The 22,249-nt window shown below is 34.9% G+C and overlaps 1 protein-coding gene across 1 annotated transcript in view; it reads right to left on the reverse strand.

Moving 5' to 3' along the window:
- Window positions 1-22,249, reverse strand: part of NEGR1 (neuronal growth regulator 1) — an 849,270-nt gene that overhangs the window by 344,939 nt on the left and 482,082 nt on the right. The window contains exon 3 of the mRNA XM_032870106.1: window positions 3,475-3,600. Coding sequence (XP_032725997.1) covers window positions 3,475-3,600 — 126 coding nt within the window. The remainder of the gene's footprint in view (window positions 1-3,474; window positions 3,601-22,249) is intronic.

A 22,249-nucleotide genomic window follows, 5' to 3' on the forward strand; every position in this document is an offset into this window, starting at 1 on the left:
AATGCCAATGCTAACTGGTGAAAAGTAGGATGGCTCAAGCTAGAAAAATCCTCACTTTGTAAATCATCACAGTAAAGATTAGTTCACAAAAGAATCACTGATAATGCAAAATCTGAGGGAAGAAGGTTAACAAGTAACAGACATTTGCATTTAATGTTTTGTAAAATCTCTCCCTATTGCTTATTGGCAGCACAGGGAAGGAAAAAACAAAAGGAACTATACAATGCAGAAATCAGACACCTTGATTAGGTAATCAAGATTAACATCGCAAATAAGGGACAGATGGATATCCTCTGCCTCTGGATATCACTCCCTGAAAGTCTACAACTTTACTTATTTAGACCCAGATGGGCATAACTAAAACCTAATCATGAGGAAACATGAGTCAAGCCCAAAATGAGAATTATTCTATTAAAAAAGTGGGGTGGCACATGCATTGTTGAAAAATATGTGTCTGGAAATGACAAAGAAAGACCAAGGAATTCGACCCCAGAATAAAGAAGTAAAGGAGAAAAGTGATGTGACAACCATATATGATACTTGGATTTTGCATGAGAGGGGGAAAAAAAAACTATAAAGGACACTATTTCATCAATTGATAAAATTTGAATACGAATAGTAATGGGACAAAAGTATGTTATCTATGTTAAACGTAAACAAGCTGAAAACAGCACTGTGGTTATATATAAAAAAATGTCCTTATTCCTTATTTTTCAGAAATGCACACCGACAAAACTAGGAAGAAAAGGGCACAATATATGCAGATTGTTCTCAAATGATTCAATTAAAAAAATATATAAATTTCCACATTTATATACTCTACACACAGCAAATGTTGACGCCAATGGGAAAAACAATGGATAAAACTGAGTAAAGGATGTAGGGAAGAGTTGGTGTTATTTCTCTGACAATTTTTGGATGAATTTGAATTTAATTCCTAAATACAGACTAGAAAATACAGAAAGAATTTATCAGCACACATAAACTCTAAGGAAGCTCACATATCCAGAAACTTCCCCAGAAGGATGTTTTGCCCAAAGTACCTTGAACTGTTTGAACTAGCAAGTAGAATGACACCTTCAGGTGTCAGCAATGTTTGTGCTATGCTTGAACTCACAACCTTTTTTTTTTTCTTCTTTTTTCTTTTATGGATTAGGGAGAAGCTCTGTGGGGCTATCATCCGGTGGCCAGACATTTTTTTAGTGAGTTTTAAAACCGATATAGACCACGAATGAGTCAGTAAGAGTTCACAAAAGTACGGGTTAAAAAACAATCTAAACAAGTCACACATGTACAAAAACTAGCCATTATTTCTAGTATTGACAGGGAGTATATCTGGCTTTGTTTTTAACACTCTCCACTGTTCGTTCATATGGTGAGCACGCTTTTGAGGCACATCTTCTTTTGTGATATAGCAAAAGATGAGAGTATGCAAATTGTTGATATTTTTTGGATAAAATATAGACAGTTCAATGACGTTTATAATTTGGCTTTCAAATATAAACATGTAAGTTGAAGAAATTTAATAGAATTATCAGACATGTTACTTAAAGCAGAAACTCCATGGTGCTATGCATTTGAATACAGATCATTAACAAATGATAATTTGGAATTATTGGAAGCATTTATAAATATATCAGCCATGTCTAGCTATTCATTGGATAACAGTTAATATTTATGCTAATTTTACTCATTTGCTCTGTATGGTGGGATCAGAAAAATAAATCCATGCACAGTTTAACTTATAAACCCAATCTGTCTTCTTTCAGCTTCATGATGTTATCCATTATCATTATTCTAATAACTTCACTAACCAACATTCACGCTATTTAATTAAACCAAAATGTATCCAAGCACTTAAAAAAGAAGAATATGCATAATAACAAGAACTGCAAAGCAGGAGAGCTCAGTCCAAAATATTAATCTTAAATTATATGAAGATGGAGATTATGTGCTTCATTCTTACAAAAATTATATTGCCATATCAGATTTAAATCCCTGGAAAGATGATTAAGAAACAGCCATCCATTTGCATATCACCTTATACTTTTTAAAGCACATTTACGCTTATTATCTTCTTTGAGTCCCACAATAGCTAGGGATTTTTATTATTCAATTTTTGGAAAGTAGACAACGAGGTGAGGGTAAGTGAGGTGTTGAGATTTGCAGGGGGATTGGCTGAACTGAGGGATAAGGACCTTGAGATAAAAGCAGATGCATCCTAACTGCTAGTCCTTGTCTCAGACTCGACAAAGAGTCCTGCCACTCATTCAGTGCTCATATACTGGTTTTATGATTCTGTAGCTGCTTTAAGGAGAGGAGTGTTGGCAGTCAAGAGCACACTCATGCTTCAGAAATATTATAGGGGCCATAATGCATATTATATAAGTGTATACTGCTGTTATATTGATTTTTTTCCTCACATTAATAGTAATACTTAGCATGTGATGTAAATTTCATTAGACCTCCTGCATAAATGAGGAAACTGAAAGACACTTAAGGATAAGTGATATTAAAGTAAGCATTAGCAGAAAAAAAGGATGTGGCAATTGTACTCTTTCGACACCTTTATAAAGGGTGCCTTTCTGATTTTTTTAAAAGCAATTTCATCACACTAGCCTTGTTAGAGCTATTTCCACCAAAACTATAAAACAAATAAAATCAAATTTCACTCACTGGAAACATGGTGGGATCTTACTCGTTAAAAGTACCACATTACTTCCAGGGTACAACTCAAAGCTTGATAGTTCAAATATTTAAAATTGACACAAATTGGTGATTCTGTGAAGAGTGGCTGTGAAAAATCTTGTTTTGATGATGATTATCCCCAACTTCCTAAAGTTGTTGTAATCTCTTTAGGAACATGTGCACTGTAGCAGAAGGTACCGGAAACCCTTAAAAATGTTATATCACTTAATTTCACCTAGCTATGTGATCTTGTACAAGTTACTTAAAGTCTTGTGTTCTTAGGTCCCTCATCAGTTAAAATTCAATTCTAACTGCCAAATCCCTGATTCTGAACTGCATTTTGAAATTAGACCTAGCAACCTCGTAATTTGTATAATTTTATTCTCTCTTGATTACCTTAGCAGTTCATGCTGGCCTATTAACATGTGAATGACGATTGAATAAAAGCCTTACACATTTAAATGAAGATATTTCTCTTGTGATATTTCCATTTGAGCTTTTTGTCTATTGATTTGTGATTATCCAGTATACTAAAATGAAAATAACCTTGACTAAGAATCAAGAGACATAGATTCTATTCTGGGCTCTGACAGAAACTGTTCATTTATTTAACTTCTGTGAACTACCGTGCCTTCAGGTATAAAGACTAAATATAAAAATATGCACTCTGCTTACCTCATGAAAAAGATGTAAAAAATATAAGTAGACTCTTAGGTTCTGAACAAGTGAGGTTACAAGAGAATACTGAACAGCAGCACAAGCAACACTGATATATTTCTGCTTTACCTGATGGGGAGATGTGCCGCCAAGAAATGGAAGGCTCTGGTTTTCCAGTGGCCAAGCAAGTCAGGGTGACATTGGTTCCTTCATTGATGGTCATATCACTTGAGATGTCATATATCTTCGGAGGAACTGAAATGACAAAACATGTAGTGGTAAGAAAAATACATAAAAAATTCTGTTGAACTATATATGATCAACTCCATGATATTATACAATAAGGCTGTGGTGGTGAAACACACTTATGGCCCATGGTCACCTCTCAAAGGAGATTCTTGAGATCCTCAGGACTCTTCTAGAGTTTTCTGTTGGCTTTATTTTTCTCTAATTTTTATATATTAAATGCTTCAAGACAAATGAAATGTTTAATAACAAAAAATCTGAATTATTTACTTAGATTAAAATTTTATTGTGCATGCTTTGTGTTAAGTCAACTAGAATGTAGCCTCTCTGTCTGTTCCATCTATATATCTTCACTATAATGATGGTTTCCTTGTGGAGAAGATGTAATGAAAATGGAAATCTGGAAGAAACGTAAAATAGAACAGTTTTGCCTACATGCTGTTTTAATTGCTGATTGAGGTCAAACGTGTAGGATTAGGAGATAAGATTTCAGGGTTACAATGACATTTGTGACCTCAGTTTTCTAACTGCCAGATAATAGGGCTGAACTTTCTAACTATTTATATTTGAAGGGACTCATTTTCTAAGGGTTTGAAAGGTGTCCTCATTAAAGAGTTTTCTTGTCAGTGATGGCTGGAAACCACTGGTGAACACAGATCTCTTCACTCTGGGATTTCTTAGAAACTTTGTTATGCTTACTATAAATCTCCTAGAGTGAAGGGGAAAAGTTTATATGGTCTTTTTTTTGTTTGTTTGTTTGTTTTCCTTCCTGATGTACTAAAATAGGGATGCTTTTATTCAAGAGCATTTGATAAAACTAGTGACCATAGAATGTACTTTGGGAATGCTGGATAGGAAAATCTCTAAATGAACTTCCAATTAAAATGCCTATATTCTCTCAAATATCAAATGGTCTCGCTTCATCCTCAAATCATTTTTGAAATCCTGGGTTCTCCACTAGCTGTGGTATCCAGGGTAAGGTACATATTACATCTCAGGCTCACTGTCTCCATCTGAAAGCTGGAAAAAACTACAACCACAACCCCATACAGCTGTTGTGAGGTTTAAATAAGCCAGCCAGGATGTTTTAAAGAACTTAGCATCAGTACTAGCTGTTATTATTAGATGCCTTAAAATGCACATATGGTTTTTTAATTTAATTTCACTACTGTCTTTTTCCCATGTTTTCATCACTTCAACAGTTTGTTGGTGTGTAAGACTGGCCTGTGCTATAAGTTTTAGTTTACTCTATACAAATAATAGTATGTTTAAGTTTCAGATTGAAACTAATAAATGCAATTAGATATCATGATAATACTTAGAGAAATATGCCTTTTACCAGATTTTTTAAAATTGTTCCATTCTTGAGCTTCCCATATGCGAGAGATACACATTCACAGTTATTTTTAAAAAGGTAATTACAATTTGTTAGAAGGATAAATTAAATCATCTATACTTTGAATATCATCTTTGATTTTTTTGGAGAAACCAAAATTTTGCAACAAAAAAACCCTAGAATTATTTGATTGTAAATATAAAGTTTACATTTAGATGTAACTGTTGCTAGGACTGGAAAAAAAAATGCTTATTTCTAAGTAATATACCATTCTGTTTCTAAATGACATTCTGTAACTGGCATTTAAAACATATTATTATTAAACTCTTCAGTGAGCTGTTCCCAGGCTTAATAAATAAATAAAGTAAAATAAAATGAAATAAAATAAAATAAAATAAAATAATGACCATTATAAGTAGAAGACTCTTTTTAGCTTAACTGAAACAGAACAGAAATAAAGACATTATGATATCCTATGAGGACAGTAAAGTGTGTATGACTCATTGGTGAATAGGAAAGTTAATAACAATCAACTTACATTAAACAAAACTATTACCTGGATATGTGGATGTAGGTACAGGTTTGAAATAGTGAATTATGATATACATGTGTACATATGTACATACACACACACATAATTACATACATACCAATGGCCACTATTTTTAAAAAGTTATTTAACACTTTCCTTCTTCATACAGAAGACAGTACACAGAGATCAGTCTAATTTACATATTTCAAACATATAACTAATTCAACTTTAGATAGTGGTGTATATTTTTAAGAAAAATGATGGAGTGCCATAAGACCATGAATTCTACCTTCTATATTATTTTGCCAATTCATTCTGATCTTAAAATAGTTTTTTTCATCTTTACATGTCTATTTACATTTAAAGTGGTAAACACGAGTGGTAAACTAATATTAAGCACACTATTTGGCTTCACAGAGAAACAACCAAGTCCCTTAGCAATAAACTTAGATTTGACATTTAACTTTGGGAAAATGTGTGGTGGGGGAAGAGTGTCGAATTCCAGGTGTGACATGTCATCTCAGTGATGGCAATTGCCTCCCAGGGCCTCATAATTCAGGATATACTACAGGGAAGAAACATCTGGAAAGAGGACGTTAGTAAAGGAAAATCCCTCTGGCAAGGCTCTTCTCCCCAGAATGCATCACCTGTTGTCAGCAGATGCTGTGTGTAAAAAGAACCAGGAAAATCCTTCACAAGCATTGTAGCTTATGGAGGCAAAAACAGGTGTTGGTTTGCTGACTATTCAAAGCCATTTCATATTCAGTTCAAGACTGCAAACTTTTACTGAGTATTATGGAGGAAATAATTCTGGACTCACAGGAAATGCAAAATTTCCAAGGCATAATCCTGCCTTCAAGGAGCTTAAAATTGAAAGAGGGACGCAAATAGTAAGTAACTGAGAGAAGACAAATATTTTCCATGTTTTCCTTTTCCATTTTACATGAGTAACACATGTCTAATAGGTATGCCTTGTGGGTTTAAAACAGCAAACATTATGTTTTATGTAAGTTTCTTTTAAAGTGAACCACGTGGGATAGTTTATGTGCAAAGTTATTCAGTGTGGTGCTATTTATAATAGAGAAAAACTATGATAACCTCAATGTAGGGCAACAGAAATAGAGGTATTGTTAGCTCTGCATCCAGAATAAGGTTATGGTACTGGGAAAGAACTTGGTATGATCTGAGGGAGCATCAGACTAAGAGAAAATAGAAGAGAAAAAAGATGCTTCTACTCTGGGTGGCATAAGCAGGGAAGAATGGTGATGTCTCAGGGATCTTAAACCCATCTAGTTCTGGTAGCTCTTCCTATGATATGGTTTGTGTATAAATCATGCATGCACACAGGTCAGAGCTCTCTATTGAACTCTGTGCATGACAAAGCAGAGTGTCTTATGGCATTTCCAATGCTCTATGCACCTGCACAGAAAAACAGCAATGAGGAGAGCTAAAATATCTTACTATCCTAGTTGTATGTTCCTTTTCCATACACCTTATATTAAACTTCCTGAAATTCTTTTCATTTAGAAATGGAGCTTAAAATTAGTTTGAAAAGGAGCAAATGTGTTCAATTGCACAATTTTTAAATCACTAAATAAGTACAGATTTTAGTAGCATTTTGAATTGTCGTGTACACATTCAAGTATTTATGACCTAGAGCAGATTAATAAAGGAATAAATTATTCATCAAAATGTAAAACTGTTTAATTCATAGGAAGTAATTATTAAAACATTATCATCATTGTCATCATCATCATGACACCATAAGTAAAAACAATGAGGTTCCGGCACTTGGGTGGTGCAGTTGGTTAAGTGTCAGACTCTTTGGCTCAAGTTCTGATTTCAGGGTTGTGAGATGGAGTCCCATGTCAGGCTTCATGCTTAGCCCAAAGTCTGCTTAAGACTCTCCCACCTTGCCCCCGCCCCTCCCCAGCCATGTTCTCTCTTTCTCTCAAATTAATAATGAAATCTTAAAAAAAAAAAAAAAAAACAATGAAGGGTGGAAGTTCTAGATTTTGTTACAAAACACAGACTACCTCTCTCCTAATTGGGGATGTACATGACTTTACAACCGCACTCATAATTAATTGTTCTGTATGACCAGTTAGAGAGATTGAAGACCATTGGAAACTTTCTAAACAACAGAGGTTGAAAGAGGATTTAGGGGTTGTGTTGGGGTTGAATGCTTTTTAAATTCCCATATACATTTAAAAGAATCACTCTTGGGTCAACCAATTAATAATCTGCTTTGCCTTTAATTATTTGCGGTCTCAAATTCAACTACTACCTAGGACCCTGTCCTCAACGCCTGTTCAGGAGAGGGCATGGTGAGGGGGTGATGTATATTTAGATGTAACTCTAGCTTTCAATTCACTAAAGGTCATTTAAATTTCTTGTTAGTTTTGCTTTCACTAAAAAGTGTGCAGTCTGACTTGCCACAACTGCCTTCTCTCATTTCAGCCATCTATCACAGTTTCCTTGGTCAGGATATGGAGCAATATCAGTAAGAAAAATCGTAGAGTATATATCCAAACCAAATGCCAATGATTTATTTTCTCTCTCTTTTTTTTTAAATTTAAGTTCTAGTTAGTTGACATACGGTTCGGTATTGGTTTCTGGAGTAGAATTCACTGGTTCATCATTTATGAATAACACCCAGTTCTTATCATAACCAGTGCCCTCCTTAATGCCCATCATCCATCTATCCCATTCCCCCCCCATCTCCCTCCATCAACCCTCAGTTTGTTCTCCATAGTTAAGAGTCTCTCATGATTTGTTTCCCTCTCTCTCTTTCTCTCCCTCCTGTATGTTCATCTGTTTTCTTTCTTAACTACCACAATAAGTGAAATGAGTCAATGAGAGAAATACTTATGATTTTACCCAACCAACCATTTGGAATTATTCCCCACCATTTGCTTTATGATGTACAACTGCATTTGTGAGAGGCTTCATTTGTTTTTTGTTTTGTTTTTAATGTGTACCTATTTTTTACCTACATAAATAAAATAAGCTTTTTGCTTGTTTGTTTAATGAACAGCCTTCATGGACTTGACTTAAATTTCTTCTAAGAATCCAACTGTAGTCTGGAACGTAACCAACAAAAATTTGAGAAGTCAGCATAAGGGTGACTAATCTATACAACATGGAAATTATGTGAGCACAGTGTTTTATTATAGTAAATGTCTGTGCAGATAATTTCCAGAAATAATAAATACAATAGAGTTCACACCTATATTACGTTCCATGACATGTGAGGCCAGGTCATACATAACACTGAAAAACCCTTAGAGGATATATTTGATGATTATCTTAACTAGAAGTGCAAGACACTGACAATTTAGATCTGGAAAGTTGCATTGGCTCACTGGAATCAATTAAATGTCCCGTCAACTTCTTAAGTTGTAAGAGTCCATGAAAGACCACAGCATATACAAATCATGTGGTAGACTTCTTTAGATTGCCAGGGCTAACAGTGGATGAAGTGTGTCTTTAATCTGGCCCCAAACAATCACAGATTATTGAAAGAAACAGCAGTTTCATTATTTATCATAACTATGGTATTCTGGGCATTGCAAAAACCACTTGCTTCCTTAGTAAAGGTGTTAAAATCACAGCAGTGTTTCATAGGCAAGTGCGCTCTTTCCATCCTTTCCATCATTCTCTGAAGTTACTACTAAAATCATTTAAAGGTTTTCATGTATCTAATTGAATTATGCACCCAGTCAGCACATGTGTTCTCCAAATGTGTTCACTAGTCCAAACATGGAATAAAAAATATATGCTATCCCATCTCTTTGGTGTCCTGCTGGACTCACCTATCTCTACAGTGACTTCCTTTACCCCCAAAACTTACGACAAAGAAGAAACTCTGAAATATGGATTTCTGAGTGAATGTTAGGGGGTTAAAATTTCATCTTAAAGCCTGTGTCACTGATGGCTTTGATCATCTTAAAGCAAAAGAGATTTTTCTGGGTATCTGTCTCTTTGAGATAATAGCTTGCACCTATAACCCTCTGTACCACCTCAATCCTCCTTTTGTAGTTTCTTTGGTATAACGTCTTTTAAATCTGCCAGTGTCATGATATTTACTTCTTTGTTTAGTGCCTCTTCTCATCATGGAACATAAGTAAAGACCTTGGGTAGGAATCTAGTTTACTCAACAGCCTATCACTAACACCTAGAAAAGGGCCTGACACGTGGAAGATATTCCAAAAATATTTGTTTTATTGTTTTTTTTTAATAGCTGAGCTAATATTTCTTTGACTTTGTAATGAGGATTTCCTATAGAATTTCATACCACTGCAAGGATGATATAATATAAGTTCTGAGAGTATAGTGAAAATGAAATTATAGTGTCAAGGATCCTCTGTGACTTTTTTCAAGGATTTTCCAATTTGGGGGACTCAATATTCTTTTTAACTCATTTTTATTTATTCTTTTTAACTCATTTAAAAGCACAGTATTTTCCTATTTCACTGCCTACCATAGTTTTTGCCATGTAAGCCCAGAGAAATAATTGGACAATAATCATATACATCTATATTCAATAGAATAGACTGTCATATCTTACACAGTACTGTATGTGTTGGTTAGAGCATTTTTTTTAACTTAAAAAGATATGTAAATTTGGGGCCAAAAGGATTTGACTCTAAGAGTATGTACATATTATTTCTGCTTCTTTTTCCCTCTCCACAGACTTGGAGTCTAGGTTAGTTCAAATCAACTATATCTCTGAAGATTTTCCAAACTGCTTGAGTCAACAAGCTAGACATAACTATAAATCTTTGGAGAATTGGCTTTTTTTGCACTCCCATATCTGGTAATGGCTGGCAGCATCAAAAGAACAGTCTTCTTTTCCCTAGGCTGGCACTTCCCTTTTCAGTCTTGGCCAGCCCCCAGAAAGTGAAAGCAGATCTACGTTACATAACAAACCTCCTGGAAAAGGTGCTGTTCTCAAACTGAGAGAAGAAATTGTTTCATGATTTTTTTTTCCCCTAAACTGGTTTGCTTGTGGGTGCCTGATGGTTTCCTGGCATGCATCTAACTAGCAACATTGTTTTCTCCAGCTCATAGACTCTAACTGACTTTTTATAGTTTATGACATTTCAGAGATTTCTATGGCTTCTCCCTTCATCCCATCAGATAGTGATAGGAGGAAAAAATAACCCAAGTGTGACTTGTAAATGCAAACTTGCCATATTTGTGAATACCTACTGATGGAATATGCCAGGACTACTTTTGGGGACAAAGAACGTGTTTGAGGGGAAAAAAAAAATGTATCTTTCAGACTTTGGTTCAAACTTTAAATCATGTCGCTTAACTTAGTGTTTTTCCTTTTCTAGAAAATCTATGTTCAAGTTTTACTCAAGTTTTACTTGTCCTTTAGGAGGTCAGCTATACAAAATGGTAAAACAGGTGGTAACCTATTTTAAGCCATCCATCCATCCATCCATCCATCCATTCAACAAACATTTATTGAGCACTGACTAGATTAGCAAGACTAATCTTAAAGTTTATGTCTAAAGAGTGAAAGACCTAACACTATTAATTATAATATGGCATCATGAATCCTACAAAGTGAATTTTGCAATATAAGTTGTTTTGGAAGCACAGAGTAGTAAATCGAACTCTGCCTATGAAGTTGGATTAGAGGGGATGCTGATATTAGAAAAGGTTTTATGAAACAGATGGACTTTGAGTAGACGTTGGTGGTTAAAAACAGTAGTTTTTAACTGTATCTGGCTAATCATTAACTGAATCCAGCTAATTATCAGGATAATCTATCAGATGAGTGTTTTTTAATCCTGGGGTGGTAGAAGGGCTGATTCAGGAGATCCTTGACCAAAAGTGTAGCATGTAAGGTTTTATAGCTTTATAGGATGACAGAAAGACCTCTGCATAAACTATTCTCTCCTATTTATTTAAAGTCTTTATTGTAATTATAGGGACTTTCCTTCATATCCTCAGAGCCGTTATCTGCTTTCAAGGGCTTAATATTAAAGTGTAACTACCCCTAGAAGAGGTGATGCCTTAATAGTTTGCATATTATTTTCACACTTCCTGAGAGCAGCATGGTGGGTGTAGTGAGGGCTGCATACTGAAGGTAGAAAGATGTTATGGGCAACTTTTACCCAGTTGTGATTTTCTCTTGGGAAAACCCAGAATTGGTTCTGCAGAGCAGTAAGCAAGACAATCAGCAATGGAGAGAAGAAAATAAACCTCTACGGGGAACAAACCTCACAGGACATGGAGTTACCGAAAAAAAAATCAACGTGGAAATAGCTTCCCTCTCTTCCCCTTCTCTTCATCTAACTTTGATTACCTACTACATGGGCTACGCATCAGGGGGATGAAAGAAAGAGGCAAATAATCCCTAAATTTTAAGATAGATTTTCTCACTGAAGAAAGGCATAAGTATTTGTTAAATAGATTTTCCATGGCAAAAGGAATATATATTTCTTACATGTATATAGGTTATATTAAGATGGCTTTGCATACATGAGGGTTAAATGTGATAAAAGAATAAAGGGCACTTATTTAGAAAGGCTGAGTTTTGGTAGCTTAACATTTATTTAATGATTTTTAAATTTTTGGTGGATGGCAACTTTCCCACCCACTTTGTAAACATTTTGAAGGCAAAAACAAACAAACAAACAAACAAACCAACCAAAACAGACAACATTGTTATACAAGAGTTTCAATATTTTGGACTGAAAATATTTTTATTTTTGCTTCATTTTGGCTAGAGGATCAATAGCTGGTCTCTACACATGAGTGTTTATACACCAGGGTTCAAATCCCTGCTGTACCTCAGGCTAGTTCAGCTTCACTTACTTGGATGGTTCAAAGATATAAAATACTGCTGAAAATCAGGACCATAATAGCAGCTACCCCCTCAGGCAGCAGCAGCAGGAAAGCTAGAGCACACTTACAGCAGAGTCGTATATCACAGGGAATCTACAATGCCTGCTTAATTCACCCTTCTCCCTAGTAGAAAATAGTTACAAAATACACAAGAAGAACATCACAACTGAAATTCCTTAAAGACACAAATATAGGTGTCCATACCTAGAGAGGAAGAATCTTAAGGAACTAATTCCATACCTTTAAACCTGCAGTGATGGTAACATTTTATCAAGAATTCATAATGAGCTTTTTCCAGGAAACAATTTGGCAGTATACCTTAAGAACTTAAAAAAATTCCAACCCAGCTAGCTAATGATACCCCTTCCAGGAATTTTCTTAAGGAAAGTAGGTAATTTCTTTCAGTATCATCACTATTCCCATAAGCCTGGTGGCCAGCTCCACTGGTCTGTTTGAAAACATGCCAGCAAATGCCCTCTGGAATGGCCTGGGCGAACTTTTCTTGTCGCATCCTTGGCACTGAATTATTCTCCACATAAACCAGAGGAAACAGCCCAGCTGTGCCATGCTAGAACCCAGCTGCCTTCTTAGCAAATATTTCCTGTAGCTACAAGCTTGCTTTAGTGTTTTTGAAACATAAGAAAGTCCAATGTCTACCCTTGGACTCATAGAGCTATAATGTAACACCTGGCTCCTGATTTCATGATGTAAGCCTGCTCCAGTTCAATATGAGTTTTCCTTGTTAGATTGAGGTTTTATAAATATGTTTGAGCATATTTTTATATGTAAAGGCTGCTACGTTGTTTTTGGTACTTGCAGAGGAGATGCGTCATTTCAGTGCAATCAGAAAAATAATGCCTTCTCTGAAGTACTCTGGTGTCTTTGTTCTTTGAATATAATTTTTTTCTAATTATGAAGGTTATACACATCTATTGGAAAGAATGTAGAAAAATATATGAGTGAGGGGGGAAAAACCCCAAATCACCTATGCAGTTGAAAAATCTAAAATTGTCCCTTGGTGGTTACGAACAAATGGCGTGGCGGTCAATGTTTTCATGTGACTCAGTACAATATTATCTCACAATTTTGAGAGAATCACTATTAATAGCTTCATATATTTCATTTAAGCCTTTTTATGCATGGATTTATGCATAGATCCCAGAGATTTCCATGTGGTCCAACAAGCTCACCAAGGAACTGTAGTGAAAGAAAACAGTGTCCCATTCTCTAAGTCATACATCTCCTAGAAACTGAGCTAGGAGGTGGCTGGAGAAGGATTCAAAAATGGACACTGGTTCTCTTCCCTTTCTTATTGGAAACATGTCTAACAAGAGGATACCTATAGCAAAGGTTAATATTTGTTGGACATTTGCTATGTGTAATGTACTGAGAATTTAATGACATTTTGTTGTTGACAGGAGTGGGGTCTATCATTGGGTAGAGTCTATACAACCATTCCCCAATTTCTTCTTCCATCCACTCACCTACTATTTTGTTAGTTGGCTTATATGGCAGTTTTATAACATGGCCCCCAATTCTTCACCATTTCTTCCATCATGAGTGAGGTCTTAGTAGTGCTTTCATTATAATTTGAGTAGGTTTCTGGCCACCTCAAATAATAGAGTTGGAGTAGAAGTAATCATTCCTGTGTGACTTCCAAGACTGGATCATAAAGTACCATTTGTCTTCTGCTCTGTTGTCTAAGAGCACTCACTCTTGGAGGTCTGAATTGCTGTATAATAGGACTGACTACCTGGGAGCCATCATGGTGGAGAGAACACATGGGCCACACATGGAGAAGTTTTGAAACAACAGAAACAAAAAGGGCACCTAGGAAACACCCTGGGAAACTCTTATAGGCTCTTAACTCTGCCAGTCATTCCAGTAAGACTCCAAATCACAGTATCACGAGTAAAATATATAAATGTAGTTGTTTAAAATAACTAAGTTCAGGCATGGTTTGAAAAAAAATTGTTTTTTCCAGAATTGGAAGACTACACTATCTGACTTCAAGATTTATTCTTATAAACCTCCAACAAAGACAGTGTGGTGTTGCATCAAGACAGACAGTGGAACAAAATTCAGACTCCAAAGGTGGATGAGGAAACTTCCTATGAAAATCAAACACCTGATTACTTTTACTGAAAACTAAGATATCTAAAATAAGAGTAGGTCAAGAGAAAATGTGCACCTTTACACTGGAAGTGATAGGGCATGATAGGAGGACCAAACTGAAGAGGGCAGTGATCACTGATAATTTCTATTTAGAAAATGGAAGTCCAGCCTTGCCAGATCTTTAGACATGAATTTTCTTCTTTTTAGAGACCATATACACTCATTACAGTATCTGCAAACTTCTTCTGGCATCAACCCAAATTGCACCAATATGGGACGTATTTGACACTTATTGGAGACACTTGGTCATCACATGCTGGAAATTTGTCATGATATAGAAATCTACATAGTCTATGAAAGTAAACAGTCCCATGGAGCTACATACTTACAAAATCCTGACCATACACCACAAGCCCTGTGTGGTCTGGATTCAGTCATGAAGTTATAATCTTGCCATTTCTGCCTTATATCCTGGCAAGCCCTGAGCCTATTCATTTGCCTTGGAGGGCCCAAGGAATCTATTTTCACATAACATTCCTTGGTTCCTCATAAAAGCTATACATTATCACAAGAATGTGAAGTCGCTCACTTGCCATGAAATAACCATGATTAGATCTGCAGGGTGACTACAGTCTTGCCTTAGGAAATATTCTGAGAATAGGTTTTATTTAGAAATGTAAAAAATAAAATTATGATTCTCATTAATATTCTGCTCCCACCAAAATAATTTTCATCTACCTTTTAAAAAATTATCATGTTTCTTTAACTACTTCTCTCTATGATAAGGCTTTATTTATGTTTTTAAAATATAACGGCCAAGTGTTATTATGCAACTATATGCCAGGAGATCTCAGCACAGTCCTAGGGTTACATGCACAGATTCTTTCTAAAATTGGGTTAAAAGGTAATTTGCCATGTTGCTGGCCCTTGGATCATTAGTCACAGTGGCCTAAGTGCATTCTCTTATAATTCAATATCAAAGAAATTGCTTTTATGGCATTAACTATATTATATTCAAAATTGTATAAATTATTGAAATACTATGCCTACTGCCAAGATATAAGACAGTTCACATGGAAAAAGTTGCATTTTAAATTATTCATTGGAAAAAAAGTCATTCTCTTGCCAGAAATTGTTTTATACTGGGGCTAGCTTCTGGGACTTACATTTAAATATGAATCACAAAAACTCTGGAAATTTCAGATAGTCATAATTTTCTTGGCATTGAATAAAAGGTGTGTCTCTTTAATTCACTGATTTCTATCAAGTGTATTAAATATTACAAATCGTCTTGTATCTAAGTGTTAGTCTAATGAGCATTTGTAAGGAAAGCATCCATAGGTAATTCTTTGTAAAGTCATGGTAAAGTGATAGAGAGGATCCATATAAAAGTACTGAAATTTGGTGACTTTCTTTCATTTACCATTTTTGAATATAACATAAAACCTGTATAACTAATGAATTATATATCATATATGCATATGCACATATATAAATTTTATGCATATATGCATGGATACATACATGTATGCATTTTGTTCTATAGTTGGCATATATTATAATGGATATGTATGTTTATGTATGTATCCTGTAACCTCACTGTATGCCTTTGTTAATGCCAGAATATGATAATAAAGGAGCAAATGTAATTATAGGAAGACTAACCTTAAAAGATCTCTCTATACAGATTTATGTATTATTCATTTGGTTAGAAGGTATTTATCATTTGCTATGCACCAGGGACAATGATAGGTGCTAGTGATTTAAAATTTAATAAAACAGAATTGCTGCTTTCCAGTAGCTTATATATATATATATATATATATATATATATGTATATGTGTATATATATATATATAATATACATATATATATATATATAGTGGGAAGAAACAGAGGTAAATTAAAAATATAATTATATAAAGTTATAGGAAAGGCATGTACATAAAGTATTTTGTAAATACAAACAGAACTCAACCAACCCAGATGGAGATGGAAGGGGCTGATGAAGATACAAAGACAATTTTTAGAATAATATGCTGTACCTATCTGGAGAGGTGCATTCTAAGTTGAATGACACATGTATGAAGGCACAGAGCAGGGAAACATCATGAGCCATTTTGTGGACCTTCATCATGGTTGCAATGGTTGATTGAACTACTTGGCTGGTTACAACTGAAATTACACCCTTTATTTGCTTTCCAACCATGAACAAATTTCTTCCATTTCTCACATATTTCTGGAAAAGTAATATGAATGCAGGAACTATTTTATATTGATCCCTGAGTACTGTATAGGATCATACTTGGACATTTTAAGTGCTCAGAAAGTGCTGAATAAGAATGTTTTCATCCCTTCTAAATGTTTCTTATTTGGAGAGTTAGTCTGGCACATATTCATTAAAAAGCTATTCTCCCTCATATTAATTACTACGTTCTGAGGAACAGAAATATTTTAACACTTCTCCTTTTTGAATCTAAAGAACATTCTGAGTAAACTACTCCCTGGAGTATTAAGAAAAAAATGTATTTATTTTAGCTTCTCAAAGGTACCAATTGTGTCACATATTTTCATATCCCAGTTGAAAAGTACCATGCATTTTTATTTAGGTTTCTTGGATAATCCTATCATATTTTTAAGAGTTTAAATAAAAAAGCAGTTAAGACAGAAAAGTATATTCCCTTGGGCATGAGTGTTCTGAATTACCTCTCTTACCTCCCGAACTTTCTTGTTTTGAACACTCCAGTCTTATCACTTGGCTAATCCTCCAAAAATAAGCCAAATCCTGTCTTCTTTCTGAAAACTGGAAAACTCAATCTACTCAATAAACATTTGTTCTTTCCTTCTATATTTTTGCCTATACCTCTCATAACTATTTTTTTTCTCACAGATACTACTATACTGGAAGGGTAAAAAGTATATCTACGTTTTTCTCTTGAAGGTTGAGAGAAATGAAGAACAAGCTTAGCTATGTCAAAATAACCAAAGCTACCTTTTGGGTAGGTTAACTAACTATTCATAATTCTATGAACATATTGAGTGTGTGTACATATATATATTTTAGGAATCATTTGGTAGTTGTTAATGATAGCTTAAGCAACAAAATGGAGAACTGTAGACAAGGAGCTCACACAGTCAGGAAGAATCCTATTGGGTTAAGCCATTATAACCAGTATTGATGGGTAGATTCATGTGAATATGATGGAGGAAATATTAGAGGAGTACCATAGGAATCTGTATTTGGCACCTTCCTTTCCTCAATTTTAATTTGGATAAAATTTGGATAAAACTCTTGGATGCATATTTATTGATAAAACTGTATCAAGGGTCATATGTTCACTTACAGTCTTTACAATTTAAGAGTGAAACACTGATGTGTTATTTCACAATTATAGGTCAGTCAGAAAAGTAAAGTACCCGACACAGTGCCATGTAAAGACACAACTTAAGGAGCTAAGAATGTTTATACAAAGATAAGAAATGGAAGGAAAGACAATTTTTTGATTGATCTGATTGATCTGTGAATTTATTCTAATTTGTTCCAGTAAACTGAATAATGGTATATTTCAGTCCATTATAATGAAATATATATGAAACAAGAAGTGTCCTCACAATTAAAAGGCTTATTTTATAAAAATGTAATCTTCAAAGGGGAACCCTCCGACACTGTTGGTGGGAATGCAAGGTAATCCAACTACTCTGGAAAACAGCATGGAGGTTCCTCAATAAGTTGAAAATAGGGGCCCCTGGGTGTCTCAGTGGGTTAAAGCCTCTGCCTTCGGCTCAGGTCATGATCTCAGGGTCCTGGAATCGAGCCCCACATTGGGCTCTCTGCTCAGCGGGAAGCCTGCTTCCTCCTCTCTCTGCCTGCCTCTCTGCCTACTTGTGATCTCTCTCAAATAAATAAATAAAATCTTAAAAAAAAAAGTTGAAAATAGAACTACTCTATGACCCAGCAATTGCACTACTGGGTATTTACCTTAAAGATACAAACATAGTGATCCGAAGGGGCATGTGCACCCGAATGTTTATAGCAGCAATGTCCACAATAGCCAAACTATGGAAAGAAGCTAGATGTCCATCAACAGATGAATGGATAAAGAAGATGTAATATATATATATATATAATGGAATACTATGCAGCCATAAAAAGAAATGAAATCTTGCCATTTGCGACAACGTGGATGGAACTAGAGGGTATTATGCTTAGTGAACTAAGTCAATCGGAGAAAGACAACTATCATATGATCTCCCTGATATGAGGAAGTGGAGATGCAACATGGGGGGCTTGGGGGGGTAGGAAAAGAATAAATGAAACAAGATGGGATTGGGAGGGAGACAAACCATAAGTGATTCTTAATCTCACAAAACAAACTGAGGGTTGCTGGGGGAAGAGGGGATCGGTAGAGGGGGGTGGGGTTATGGACATTGGGGAGGGTATGTGCTTTGGTGAGTGCTGTGAAGTGTGTAAACCTGGCGATTCACAGACTTGTATCCCTGGGGATAAAAATACATTATATGTTTATAAAAAAAAATAATAAAATTTAAAAAACTTGAAAAACTAGGTTCAGAAGTAACAGCGACTGTGGCATTTCTGGAGATGATTACATAGGTTATTGTTTATAAATGTAGGCAATCTAACTTAAATAAAATTAAGTGTAACATTAAAAAAATTTAATCTCCCTGTCATCATAAGAGTCTCAGAAAATGTGGAAGAGCAATAGACTCAAAGAAAGGATCACTACATTAAGTGGGTTCTTGGGTCAAATATACTCCTGGGATTTTTCAACAGTTGTGTTCTTTGACTCTTTGCTGTATTGTATCCAGATGAGGAAACAAATCCAAGTAAAACACCCTGGACACATTAAAAGGCCTGGATAAATTATTATTTACTGCTCATTTTCAGTGCTTAAAAAGCAATAGGCCTGAGTAAATTCTTGTTGGATTCTTGTCATGGAAAGAACATTTGATTAATATCTTTGTGGGGAAAAAAAGATTATTCTTCACTATCTGAAAACTTTTTTATATATTTTATTTTATATATTGGCCAATTTTATATATTCCTTTGCCAAAATAATATGAATATTACATCAGCTGTTTAAACCTAAGCACATTTTTTAGTTTGTGTGCATTACAGCAGTCACAGTGTATGCATCCAGACCAGTGTGTTAGTGTAAACAGATGGAAATATGTTTCTCAGTTGATGAGTAACATAAGAGCCCTTCTCATCCTGTTTCAACAAACACCTAAACCCACACACTTTCTGCCCTGGTTTCTCTTTTCTTTCAACATTTATCTTTGAATTGCTTTTAATCTCCAGAGATGGGATGACCACCTGCCTTTCAAACATATTGCAAAAACAGCAGTGACTATGGTTGGTTTTTTGCCAGTCAGTTACTTTACTGAAGAAAACATGTACCAAATGACAGCAGAGTCACCAGCTGATGAGAGGATTTATTATGTATATAACATTGTGCTTTTTGGTTGGAAGTCAGCAGCAGCATTGTGCTAAGATTTTAGTATCAAACTGTTTCTATTAGCTGAGAGTTGTAACACTCAAATGGTACCTTAAATGACTGAGTTGTATGTTTGCCCCTGCATGATACTTTGTAGAAAGGGGAATTAAACAAAATTTATAGGAGAAAAAAAAAAACAAAAAACAAATTTTGTAGCAGGAAAATATAATATGTTCCTTTGTGGGTGTAATAAGTCTGCTAATTGGTTACCAAATTGATTTCCTCTTCTTGGCATATGGCTAGCTTGTTTCCCAGTATCCCTTGCTGTTATTCATGACTAAGTGTTAAATAATAGAATGTGAGCAGAAGTAATATGTGATACTTCCACAGTTGGTCCACAACAACTTCCTATTGATGATCCTCCATGCTATTTTCCCCTACATAGCTATGCACAGGGCCTTGGGAACTGAAAATCATATATTGAAGATTATAAAAATATAAGACAGAGAACTGGTTTCTAGAGAATGTAGATCACCTATAATGAACAACTGACTTGGAGGTTCTTTTTTTTTTTTTTAAAGATTTTATTTATTTATTTGACAGAGATCACAAGTAGGCAGAGAAGCAGGCAGAGAGAGAGGAAGGGAAGCAGGTTCCCCACCGAGTAGAGAGCCCGAAGCGTGGCTTGATTCCAGGACCCTGGGATAACGACCTGAACTGAAGGCAGAGGCTTTAACCCACTGAGCTACCCAGGCACCCCTGACTTGGATATTCTTTAGCAAGAAATAAATAATATTCCCAGTTTTTTAAAAGAAATCTACCAATATTTAAGGAACTAAACTCTCTGTTTTGTAACTTTATTTTTATAACAAAAGACAATAAAACAAAGAAAATATAAGGAAATAATTGCTATTATATAACTTAGTCCTGAAAATAAAAACATCACTGATTCATTTCATTCTGTTTTATTCTATTTTTAAAGGATTTGTTTATATATTTATTTATTTTAAGATTTATTTATTTATTTATTTGACAGATAGAGATCACAAGTAGGCAGAGAAGCAGGCAGAGAGATAGGGGGAAGCAGGCTCCCTGCTGAGCAGAGAGCCCAATGCAGGGATCGATCCCAGAACCCTGAGATCATGACCTGAGCCGAAGGCAGAGGCTTAACCCACTGAGCCACCCAGGCACCCCAAGGATTTGTTTATTTTTTGAAGAGAGAAAGAGAACATGCATGAGAGTAAGGGGAGGGGCAGGGGAAGAGGAAGAGGGAAAGAATCTTAAGCAGAATCTCAGATGAGAGCAGAGCCCAGCGTGGCTCTCTGTCTTATGACACTGAGGTCATGACCTGAGCCAAAATCAAAGAGTCAGAAATTCAACCAACTGAACCAACAGAAGCCCCAAAACATCACTAATTAATTTTATGAAACTGACATAATGTGATATTAAACATGGACAAGAAGTATACAAGAAAAGTGTTTTCACTTATGAACACAGAAAAAATATAATTATAGTATTGAATCCATCAAATGAAATTCATTTTTATACATATATATGTATAATATGTACATATATATGTTATATATGCATATGTATAATACATATACATATGTTTGTGTGTGTGTGTGTGTGTGTGAGTGTGTGTGTATGGAATTGGTGCATTACTCCTGGACTGGGATTTTGTTCAATAATATTCTAATTTAATACTTCACAGAAACAGATTGAAGAAGTATATATTATGATCTTGTCAATAGATACAGAGAAAACATTACATAAAAAGAAACACTATAACAAAACAGTTACAATTTAGAAATAGAAAGTTTTGTTTATACTGTCACTAAAAAGATCTACAAAGATTCACGATGATTATTATCTTTCATTTATGAAAATGTTAGACATATTTCCTTAAAACTTAAACAAGGTAAGGAATCCCACTTTCACTGCTTCTATTTTACATTGTACTGGAGTTCTTAACAAGTTCCATAAGATTAGGAAAAAAGTTACAAGTATTAGTATTGGAAAGAAAAGTCCAAAAGAGTCACTAATCATACATAATTGTCTTTGTAGAATATTCAATATAAGTAGTATAGTTCTGAAGTTGATGAAATTCATGAGACTTTATCTGGACTACAAAACACGTGTTAATTCTTCCCACAATAAATCTATACATTTGATAAAATTGTACTAAAATTTCCATTTTTATTCACAAAATTCTACAAGATTAATTCAATATTAATAGTGAAGGGTAAAGGACAGAGTAGCCAAACAACCTTGAGTAAGAAAAATAAAGAGAGGAACTTAATCCTACCAAACTCTCTCCTTCTTCCTCTGCCCCTCCCTCCACTCTCATTTGTG

This window comes from Lontra canadensis, unplaced genomic scaffold, assembly GCF_010015895.1.
Source record: "Lontra canadensis isolate GAN:19392208 unplaced genomic scaffold, GSC_riverotter_1.0 scaffold40, whole genome shotgun sequence".
NCBI lineage: Eukaryota > Metazoa > Chordata > Mammalia > Carnivora > Mustelidae > Lontra > Lontra canadensis.